At 42.4% G+C, this 11,991-nt stretch overlaps 1 protein-coding gene across 1 annotated transcript in view; it reads left to right on the forward strand.

Annotated features, from left to right (window-relative positions):
• LOC102388086 (aspartyl/asparaginyl beta-hydroxylase) overlaps positions 1 to 11,991 on the forward strand; it is a 63,913-nt gene that overhangs the window by 36,534 nt on the left and 15,388 nt on the right. Inside the window, exons 8-10 of the mRNA XM_025198492.1 lie at positions 6 to 85; positions 4,067 to 4,204; positions 11,399 to 11,534. Coding sequence (XP_025054277.1) covers positions 6 to 85; positions 4,067 to 4,204; positions 11,399 to 11,534 — 354 coding nt within the window. The remainder of the gene's footprint in view (positions 1 to 5; positions 86 to 4,066; positions 4,205 to 11,398; positions 11,535 to 11,991) is intronic.

Consider the following 11,991-nt stretch of genomic DNA (forward strand, 5'->3'; position numbering starts at 1 on the left):
ACTAGAATCTGGTGACCCTGGCACGGATGATGGACGCTTTTATTTTCATTTGGGTGATGCCTTACAGAGAGTTGGAAACAAAGAGGTATAAGTTCTACGAATTCTTGCAATGAAATTGCAAAAAAGATCAGACCTCTACTGTGCTGTACACCCTGCCTTGAATCTAGGAAGCTGCTTAAGAAAGGGTTTGTCTTTGAGAATGTGAGTAATCCCATTATCTTAAAGCAGAATTTGGTGGTACAGTGTAGGCTGCAAGATGCCAGCTATAGAAACTGAAAATGAGAGCAAGGACTGCTGATGGTTTGTGACTACCAGGAACAGAAAACTGGCTGTTATAAGCCAAGAATAGAGAGGACAACCAGGGAGGCCTAGGCAGATTCAATGAATGAGATTTTGGTTAACAGTGAAATATATCTCTTACTGCTACCCTTCAAGGTGGAATTAACCTACAGCACTTTTCCCCTGGGGCCAAAAATAGATTGTGTGTGTGTTTGCTATACTGAAACTGTGAGAAAACAGCTTCTGGGAGTTTGGGAGCTCAATGGAAAAAAATGACATCCATAGTACAAGGCTTTGTGAAGTCTGAATTTGTGCTGGGGTTTGCTGTATACCTTTGTTTTAGATAAGGAGGCAAAAGAGAAAAGGCGAACCTAGGTATTTGTTTGCAAGGACCCCTTTCTTCATACCCTAACAGAAACAAAACTAGATCATTATGGCTTTTAGTTTATGAAATGTAGCAAATTGAAATTTACATATGTGGGTTAGTTCTGCTTCTTTAAAAGCCTCGCTATTTGAAAATAGAGGTTGACTATTTCTATTGACACAAAATGTAGGCCTCTGGCACATGTTACATTTAAGATGTGATTAGTCAGTTAATCAGGTCTTAAGTTGTTACCCAGCCACATGTTGATACAATCAATGGCGTGATAAAACAAGCCATAAAAATGGGTAATAACTTTGTGGCTGGTTCTTATCACACCATTAATTGAACATGTGGCCAAGCTGGGGCTCCTAGCCATGGAGTGTACCTCTATAGCTAGGAGCCCTGGCAGGTTCCTAGCTGCGGGAGTGCAGCCTAGGAACCTGCATCAGCTGATAGGGCTTCTAGCTGCAGAAGCACACGGTGTGCTCCCCTAGCTGGGAGCCCAGATCAGCTGATGGGTCTCCCAGCTCAGGAGCTTTCTACTTGCTGGTGCAGGAGGAGCTTAGGATTGTGATTGGCAGGAGGAGCTTAGGATCAGGATTGGCAATAAGGTGTGATGGAATCCATTGCTGGATTGCACAATTGCACTTCTTGCCATGCACATGTGGCCTAGCAGGAAGTGCGATCGTGGGCATCCTGCATCAGATCCCATCGTGCCTTTGCTTGCATATCTGCCAGGGGCTTAACAAAAGGTTCCCTGATAAGGAGTAGGAACAGCAGAAAACAAGAAAGCATTATACATATGTATACGTAAATCATTTATATTATTTATCAGTGATCAGGAAATAAAAAGTACTGACATTCAAGCATTGTAGGAATACAGACTTCTGGAATATCTCAATACCAGTCAGTGAAATAAATGAATCTGCTCATAGTACTACTGCAGTCAACGTAGTACTGGTCTGAATAAGACTTTGGCTATGATCCCGTTTAGAACCAGATAAGCAGATGTGATCATTGGATTTTGTTATAAAATAACAAATGTTTTAGAACTGTCATAACTCCTCATAGGACAAATGTCCTGAAGGGAAAATATGCATGCCCAACTGACTATGTGATAGCACTTGGATTTTTAAACTAGGATTATCTGATATGGAAGTAAACATAACAGAACCAACATTCACATGCTTTTTTGCTCAAAGAAAATGATGTTCCCTGTGATAACCTGGTTTGTAAGGATCAGACTACAGCATCAAACATTATGTTGTAACCAGGTGTGGTGCTATAGAGAGGCTGGGGGGGGCCATAGCCACCCCAAAACTTTCCTTAGCAACTCCATAGCCACCCCTCCCAGTGCCACCCCTTCGTTGCCACCCACCCTATGCAGCTGAACCTGCCCTGCTCCCACCTGCAAAGACACAGCACTCCTGGCCCAGCTGAATAAGCCCCACCTCAGCCCCACCACTGAGAAGAGGCTGGACCACATGATCAGTAATGATCATGTGAAATAGCCATAATTATGAGTAGACTTTCTTCTATTAGGTCCATATTAGGAGTTATGAATTTGACATTGGTAAATTTTAAGGAAATGTATAGAAAGAGGATTTTTTTGTTTCAAGTGATTCTCTAAGGTGGTGCACTGAATTAAAAAGGAATTTGTTAATTAAAGGACTATATAAATAAAGTTATGTACAGGAGGTGCTTAATAGACTTTTAGGTCCCTAGCACACATTACATGTCTGCTTTGATTATGGTGTTGGAAGTGTGGTTGTTGGGATAGGGAACCAGGTCCCCTGGTGCCACTAAATTAGTATGTGCCAGTGGCCCTTGTTAGTAAAAATAATGGCCTATTGCTGCAGCTCTGTTGGGTGGTAGAGTAATAGAGCTTCATGTAGTCTTTCCCACATTGAGATAAATTTGTAACAAAAATATTTGAACAGGATCATCAGACCTGGAAGGGACTGATTCCTGTCCTCTGTTACTTCAGGCAACCATATTATATCATTTCCATTCATAAATCATGGCTAGCAATAATATACACCCTGACAGTTGCAACCAGCTCATAAGTAGCCCTAGAAATCATTCTCCTCAGTAAGTAGTTGAAACAAGCAATTCATATTGGCACCTGAGTTAGCTGTAGATGTATTACAGACAAATACAGGCAGTGAACACATAAAGTCTGCAAGTTGCTATTGGTGTTCTAATCTACAGACTGAACAACATACGTTATAAATCATGCTTCCATTGCAGAGGCTTAACCAAGACAAGCTCAGACCGTAAGATATACTGTAAATTACCAAGGTAAAACATATCAATTTTTTATGACCCATTCCTAAAGATACAATTTAAGAAATCTCCTCTGAGATATTATGATATTTTATAGTAATCCAAAAAACCCCTCTGAGAATCTGTCCCTGCTATACTATTTATCAGCAGTGCTTCAAACTAAGAATATATTATAGCAATAACCTCCTTCTTAGATCATCAGAGCTGTGCTCACCAGCATATCTTCCAGTATTTTAGAAGAGAGAGGAAAGCACAGGCACAGCTCCAAGGAAACAGTTGTCTTGGGTACAGCTTTTGGTGATTATTTAAAATTTATCTTTGAAATCTAGGCCATCCACAGAACTGAAAAAGTAATTTCTTATGTTAGCTTTGTACTACACTAAGTGATTAGTTAAGATGACACTTCAACATTTTTAAGGAAGAATTTCATTAGGTAAAGAAATGCAGTTGTTTACTTCCTTTAGCTAAGTGCCTGTGAAGGCTAATTAAATCAAAGCACACACAATTCCTGCAGCTGTTTCCTACACACACAAAAACCCCCCCAAAACCTTTCCTTGGCGGCAGACAAGGAAACATCCTGGGAGACATTTTGTGGTCCATTGTGTGTAGTAGTGAATTAACCTATCTGCTTAAGTTATATTTAAGTTATTTGCGGCACATGGTACTTTAATGGATGAGTGCTTCAGTCTCTAGTTAGAGAACCAGTGTCATTCCTAGTTTACAGATAGAGAACTGAAATCTCACAGTTTGAGTTCCTTCGCCAAGGTTGCATTTGTCTGTGGCAGAGCAGAGAACTGAATCTCACTCCTAGGTTAGTGCCAAGACCACTGGATAATGCTTCCTTTTAGTTTTTTCACTTACATTGATGAATAAAGACTGGAAGGTCTCACTATCCTGGTTAGCTTTTTTTTTTTTTTCCTAACCTTTTTTACAGCTTTTCTCTCTTCCGTCCCCCACCTCTTAAAGTACCTTTTTATCTGAAAGACTATAACCATATCCAAGTAGGAAGCATATTATTTTGCAAAGCATGAATGGCATCCAGTTGTATTGAAGAAATGTCCTTCCTTCTTTTTCTTTAAGTTGATAAATTGTTCCTTTCTGTTGAAGCTTGTTTGTTAACAATTGCAACTTTTTTAGGCATACAAATGGTATGAGCTTGGATACCAGAGAGGTCACTTTGCATCTGTTTGGCAGCGCTCCCTCTACAATGTGAAGGGACTGAAAGCTCAGCCTTGGTGGACAGCAAAGGAAACTGGTTATGCTGAACTGGTGAAAGTGAGTGAATTTTTCTCTTTTAAAAAAAAATAGTTTGCATTTTATTTTTTATATAAAATTAGTCTAAGAAATGTAGGTATTTAGATCTGCTGTCCCAGATCTCCAGTGTCATTTTTGAGGTTTCCACAAGATGTTTAATTAACATGCTACAAAGTTAACTGAGGGGGTTATAAAAAGGATGCTCTCTAGACATTGAATGGGGGGAGTGGACACTACACCCTTGCTAGTGGTCATGCTTTTCCATCACTGTATTTAGGGTTGGGACATGTTCTACCTAAACTCCCACTGGAATAGTGCAGTATTTGAAAAGTATTCCTAATCCCATAGAGCAGGGGTGGGCAAAATATGGCCCGCAGGCTGGATCCGGCCCATGAGGCCATTCTATCTGACCCACAGAGCCCCTAAAAAATTTAGAAAATTAATATTCATCTGCCCTTGGTTCCTGTTAAAAAAAAAAAAAAAAAAATGACAGGAACCAAGTACAGTAGGACCCAGGGGAAGCCCGGCGGGATCCTACAATAGCAGGGCCTGCTCGGCCCCGCCCCCCCCAGCTAGAAGCCCCAGCTGGAGCTTCTGGCCTGAGACCACATGGCTGTCTCGCAACAGAACCACAGGTAAGGGGCAAGCGGGGGGAGGGCAGGGGAGGACCCCAGGGAAAAGTGGCCCGGGGAAAAGCTGAGTGGGGGGGAAGCAGGGCCTCACCCGCCCCGTGGCCAGTGCCCCACACTGCAGCCACTCGCAATCTACCTGGGGGCTGCTTGTGCCTGCTCCGGACAGCCCCGCAGGCTGCAAGTGGCTGTAGCAGGGAGTGCCAGCCAAGAGGCAGAGGAGGGGCCACTTTTTCCTGCACTCAGCTTTTCCCCGGGCTCCTTCCCGGCGTGGAGGAAAGCAGACCCTCCCCTGCCCCGTGGCCTGCACCCTGCACTGCAGCCACTCACAGACCGTGCGGGGCTGTCCAGAGCAGGCACAGGCAGCCCCAGGTGGGCTACAAGTGGCTTCATTGTGGGGCACAGGGCGGGGAGGGGCTGCTTTTCCCCCCCATCACGCTCAGCACCACCTTGTAACCCAGCCCCGCTGCCAGCGTGGCTCCGTGCCAGCTCCAGGCTCACCTGTCGGGGCTGCACATGGCGACAGCAGGTGCAGCCCCCCTGCTTGCCATGCCAGGCAGCGTTTGCCACTGTCGCCTCTGGGCCACTCAGTGCATGAGCTCTGGGTGGGCAGCAGCAGCCAACACTGCCAGCTGCATGGGCTGCGAGTGCCTGCAGCAGGGAGCGCCAGCCATAGGGTAGGCGAGGGGCTGCTTTTCCCTGCACTCAGCACCAGGTTCTTCCCTGCCAGCGAGCGGGGGGTCGGGGCTGTGCACTGCCCCCCGCCTGTACCGTAGGTCTGGGGGGTACTGGGAGTGAGTGGGCAGGGAGCCAGCCAGCAGGAGCACGGGGCCTCCACCGGTGCCCCAGGGCCAGTGCCGGTGAGACCCAGAGCAGGGCAGCTGGAGCACAGGATCCCGTCCGGCAGGGGCTCTATGGAGCCGAGCCAGCTCCCCACTTTCCCTGCTGGTGAACCCCAGCTTGGCTCCACAGACCCCTGCCAGCCTGTGCTCCACTTTGGGCCCCACCAGTGCTGGCCCTGGGACATTGGTCCAAAGATGGTGACTAGGGAGCAGGGCACCTGTCAAGGGGCGGGGCTACCCATGTAGCCCTCAACAGTCTGCCAAAACGGGGTAAGCGGCCCTCCGCCCGAAACAATTGCCTGCCCCTGCCATAGAGCATAATATAAACTGCCCTAATTATGGGAATCCCTAGAATTACAGAAGTAAAAATGTAATAAGTGACCGAAACGAGTAGGAATAATGAAGGGAACATAACAAAACGTAACATAAGAAAACGGCATCAGCAGTGCCCAGAAAATACCCATAATAAAACATAGGCATAACTATGCCTAAATCATCCCCTACCAGTGGCTGTCCAACCTCATCTTGAACACTTCCAGTGATTTCCCTAATCAGTCTATTCCATTACCTCACTATTCTAACAGGTTTTCCAGATATCTTGTCTAAACTTACTTTGATACACCTTCAAGCCATTGATCTGCATCCTCCTCTCTGCATCAGGGGAGAAAAGGTGCTTTCCCTCTTCTTTATGGCAGCCCTTCAAATATTTGAAGACTGCTGTCATGTATCCTCTTAAGTTAAGCTGAACATGCCAAACTTCATGTAATCACATCTTGTGATTTTTTTTCAGTATTTGAAAACATTGTTAAGCTAAATATTTTTCATGATTATTGGTTTTTTTAAGATGTTTATTTTACTTTTTATCTTTTACTTTATATACATTTTTTAAACCCTTCCAATAATCTGCCTGCCAAAATTGTCTGCAGGCAGATTACTGATAGATCATCTTTAATATGTTTTTCTTTATAGTTGCAGACTATTATAGTTAACCCTTACTGATTAAATTTCTCTGTTTAAGTTTTATTTGATATATTTAACAGGAAAGGAACAGTGAAAGATCACTAAAGGCTAAAAGTAAGATTTAGGCATATAGAAAAAGCTATGGAGAGAGGCTAATTATTTGGCCAGATAATCTTGAAACGTGCTTTTAGTATTTGTGAACTGATCTTAACAGTGTTTTGTTTGAGGAATTATTAGCAAAATAATTGGAAAAAAAAAGAAGAGGTGAATCAACTTTAATGTACAAGACCAGTAGTATAGCTACTGGCGTGGGTGAGCAGGGGCATCATCACCCCAGGTGCCAGTTTAGAGGGGCACTTGTACAGCAGCTGCAACAGTAGCAGCCACTGCTGTGTGGGGAGCCTGTGTGTTGGCAACAGCAGCAGCTGCCAGTGTGAGGCAATGCTGCACCATTACAGCAGTATCCAGGGTCTTTTGAGTCACTGGAAAGACTGTCTCCCACTCAGCACACTCCCTAGCTATGCTTCTATATGACACTGTAAGATGATAACCAGTTATCTCATCAAATATTGCTCACAAATGTACCAATGTTTCATTCATAGGCTGTGTTTCTGGTTACAGAGCATTGTGTCTCAATATTATTGGTGATGATTTGTTTGTGTATTTTATTTTAAATTGGGAATGTTTTACATTCTTTAATCAAACCTTTGTAGCTGAAATTTGTGAATCCAAAATATAAGTTAAAGGCATCTCAAAAGCATACATGTGTTGTTGTTTTCCCCCCTGTGACTTAATAAAATTATTTGCATGTGTGAAAAAGCTAAACCTGATTCTAATAATGTCCTGTGCTATAAGCAAAGTTTGCAGTAGCCTTCTCAGGAGAGCAGTAAAATACAAAAAGCATCTGTTTATAAATTTGAAAGATAGTCTGGCTTCCATTCACATTTTTTCTTAAAAGTAGGAAATCTGTTGTTTCCCTCCCCACACAGTGAAAAGTACTCCATACCCATTCTTCCCTGTTTTGAAAGCTACCAAATTGAATTGTAGAATATTATACTTTTCAGAGACTCAGGGAAGTGGGGAATCGGGCCCATTCTCTCAGATCTTTTCTACATGTTTTGGAACATGAGCTAGTGGTCTCTGTAGATGAGCACAAACCATGTTCAGTGTTATGGCAACATAACAGTAATGAAAGCTTACTCTCTGTGAATATATTCATGGTTAGCTGACACAATGCTAAATACTCTGCAATTACATGGCTAATTCAGATATCCAAAAATATTAAAGAAATGATTTAAGCTGTATCTTGAAAACATACAACATAAAGGGATGCTGATATTTGGATAAACCCTGTTCTGTGCTTGTAAGCCAAGAGGTTAACACCCTGGAGCTAGATTTTTAAAGCCCTATAGCTGCTGCCTGTACTATGTTTAAGCCTAGGGATTCATTGAAGGAACAGGGACAAACCTGTTCGGTAGCAAGCATCTGATTCCTTAAAGTGCAACCAATATATAAGGGCAGCATGAAAAAGGTGTATTCAGTCACTGGTACGTAGGTGTGCTATGTACATGGAATCTGTGTATCTATTTAAGGCATCATTTAATATATTTGAGAGCCTTAGTTTCTAAGATTCAGGAAATGTTTCCTATGTTAAGATTTCAGTTACAGGAAAACATACCTTTTGTGTTTGAACCTAAAGCAAACTAAGTCACATATGGAGCTGACTTATTTCTTGGGTACAGTTAGCTACTCTTCTGGCAGCCTTATCGATTCATTGCACCATTCTGTAGTATTTTGTTTAATCCCAATACATTACTTAACAATATTACTCATTAAAATATATACAAGCATTAAGATATTTCTTGTATCCCAGTAACATCTTCACCAGTCTGAATGAGTAAATAAGGAACTGCCCAAGTAACTTTCCACGTAATGTGGCTTTGACATTTTGAAAATATTCTGATCATGCTTTGTCAAAAAATGTACTGCAGTGAGTAAAAATTATTGATTAAAGCAACACTTGTATTGTCAGGGTTTTTTTTCTGACAATGCAGAATTTATTAATTAAGAAATTTAGTCATGGTTCATTCAGCTTATGGTTCAAGTACCACACATTTTTATCTGGAAGAGAATAAAATTAGTGTCACTCCAAACACCCATACTTCATAAATAGTCTTAAAAAGACTTGTGTGTGAAGAAGGTGCAACATTACCTGCAGTGCTGACACCTGGGAAGAAATGCTCCACCCTGGGTTGCATAGGCATGTGATTTGGATCTGAGGGATTTTATTACAGGTCTCCATAATAGTGCCTCCTGCCATGCCAGGCCTTGAACCTCTGGCATAGCTGGACACAGCACGTAGTGACATGACTGAGAGCCCAGGGTACAGATGCAGTAGTGACTTCTGGTTGCCTTCAAGCCACTGCTGTGATTATGGTTGTGTGGCTGCCAGTAGCAGCCAGTACTTTTTCACACCCCCAAGTTGGTGCCTGCGGCAGTTGTCCTAGGTACCCTGCCATAGTTACACCAGTGACAGAACATGTGATTTTTTTAAGATCTGGGATAAAATCCATGTTTAAACTAAAGTTTGCTCGTGGCCCTAGGAAAAAATCACTAAAGGCCCCAGTTAATATCAAAATTAAATTACCATATCTCATGGTGTATAGGTCGATGCGGTATATAAATTGACCCCGTTTTTCTGATCCAAAAAGTTAGGAATTTCATAGATCTGGTATATAAATAGACCAAACTGTTTGGATCAGAAATATGGGGTCAACTTACACTGGCCCCTGCGCGCTCTCGCTGTGGGCCAGGCACCTAGGGGGTGCCCGGCCCGCAGCACTGTTTGCAGGGGACAGGGCCAGGCTTGGCACTCAACTGGCGCAGCCCCAACCCCTGCAAGCAGAGCTGCCTGGGCCACTCCAGTCAAGCACCAAGCCTGGCACTGTCTGCTGCCAGGAGTGCTACTGAGCCCAGCCCCGTTCCCCGGGAGCAGCACCAGGCTCAGCACTCGGCTGACCCGGCTGGGTTCAGCGCTCAGCAGCACCACTCTCAGCAGACAGGGCCAGACTTGGCGCTTGGCTGGCATGCCCCCATCTCCTGCAAGTGGGGCAAATCCTGGCTGGGTTCTGGGGCCAGGGAGGGAGGTTAAACACCCTTTCTGCTGCTCAAACTTACTGCTGGCAGCAACTCTGGACTACAAATGTGTGGACTACAGCCCTGCTGACTTGAAAACATCTAGTTTCTCTAAACAATCCCTAACTTGTTCTGTCACTATTCTAAACTATTTGACTCCTTCCCTATCTTTGCTGCCAACTGTGCTCATCATCTGGTAGCTGCCCCTGTTCATGAAGACTGAAAATAAGTGTTCTCTGCATTATCCATAACTGGATTGTCTTCTGCATTCCATAAGGGACTTCTTTGGTTTTCCTCTTACTCTTGACATATTTGTAGATTTGTTTTTTTATTTCTTTGTATGTCCCATGCCAGCTGCATCTCAGATCATGCCTTGGCCTTCCTAATTTTCACCCTGCACACCTATGTGATACTCTTAGGCCTTTCCCTAGTAATATGACTAAGTTTCCATGTTTTGTGTGAATTTTTGTTTCTTGAGCTTTTTATGCTGTATGAAAGAAGACATATTTCCTGGGATTTACGTGCTGGCTGTCATTTAACTAAAGAAACTAGAGTGGAAAATGAAGCCATTGAACTGAAATGAAGGACTGATGCATTCAGAGATTTTGTGTCTAGAAGGGACAGTTAGTCATCTAGTCTGTCCTCCTGCAAAACATACACCAATACATTTCACTGAGTTCTGCACTGAGCACAGACAAAGGCACCAAAATCAGTGAGGGTCCACATTGATGATTAAAATGTATTTAAAACTTCCTACAGAAACTGTTTGCCACATACAAATTACAAATTTAGCAAATGATGAAAATAGTTGTGAAATGGAAATCATTTTGTTATTAGGTTCCTTTTTTGCTATGCTTTTGTTCATGCACACTGCTGTAACATTAAAATTGTAGGTTACAGATAGAAATAAGCTGTTTCAACTTTCAGTTACAAAAAAAAATGCTATGGGAGCAAATAGCAGTGGTTTGAATTCCTCATGCCCATCCTGTGAGGGAGGTAGGGTGTTAGCTTTGATTTTAGGTTCATACTACAGTACATACAAAAGGAGAGACACTTTTTTGAGACAGCTTGCTCACCATTTTCAGGTCATGTATAAAACCTGAAATTTCAAGTCAGATTTTATCTCCTTTTTCATATATGTCCACACTCACAAGTGACATTTTACAGACCTTTCTGAAGATTTAAATCATAATTGTCAAGCTAAGTGGCTTGTTTATCTTATTTCTTTGAACTGTGAAATTCAGTTGGCACTTTGAGTTTCATGTTATTCTAGCAGGTTTTATTGTCTCAAGAGTACTGCCATGTACTAGTGTTCTGTATTTGAGAAGATCAATATTCTTGTTAACTTGCAATATAAAATAATCTATTGAACAGCTCTTGGGCAAATCAAAAAGCAAATTAAAGTGAGGCCAGTCTGCAAGGTGGTGGGGGATTATTGAAATTTTATGATACCTATGTAATTGAATCTGAAAAATAATGCGGGGTTTGCTTTTATAGCCTCAGTATTTCTTGATGGAACTTGAAAATAGCAAAATTTGATAATGATCAATATTGTATTATTATTTTTACATTTTAAAAAGACAAATTTAAAAGGTACTAAAAGCAAATACAACCAGTTTTAAGTACGATAATGATGGCTGTCATGGTAGTCCCTAGAAAGAAACTGGAAGCTTATTCGTGATGAAGGACTTGCTGTGATGGATAAAAGAAAGAGCCTCTTCTTGCCTGAAGATGAGAACCTACGGGAGAAGGGAGATTGGAGCCAGTTCACCCTGTGGCAGCAAGGTACTTAACATGTTCATTAGTCTTTCTTCTCTCCCCTAACTCTACTTTTTTTACTACTCAGTGCAGTACAATAAGGAATAGTAACATAGCTTTGCAAGACCAAATGATGGTATCATTTCTGGATCTGTCATTTGAATCTTTAGAAAGAGGAAACTGATAAAACTGTATTTTTTGTCTTGGGAACAATGAGCATGAATTCTTTATGCTAAATCACATTCCCACAAGCACCCCTAAAATTCTGCACACCAATATACTGTTACATCTCTTGACTAGGCTGCCAAGATTTTCTTCTAGCAAAGTCGGTAATGCTGCATGAGTACAAACCAGCCTGAGGGAATGTTAGTAGGTAGCAAAAGGTGTATCTCTAATTCTTTGTCTCCAACCAGATTCAATTCTGTCATTCAGAAATAATGTGAGCTGCAGAATATAAGTTGTAATAAGCTAGCTGCTCTTTCCC

The sequence above is a fragment of the Alligator sinensis genome, unplaced genomic scaffold (genome assembly GCF_000455745.1).
Source record: "Alligator sinensis unplaced genomic scaffold, ASM45574v1 scaffold860_1, whole genome shotgun sequence".
Classification (NCBI taxonomy): Eukaryota; Metazoa; Chordata; order Crocodylia; family Alligatoridae; genus Alligator; species Alligator sinensis.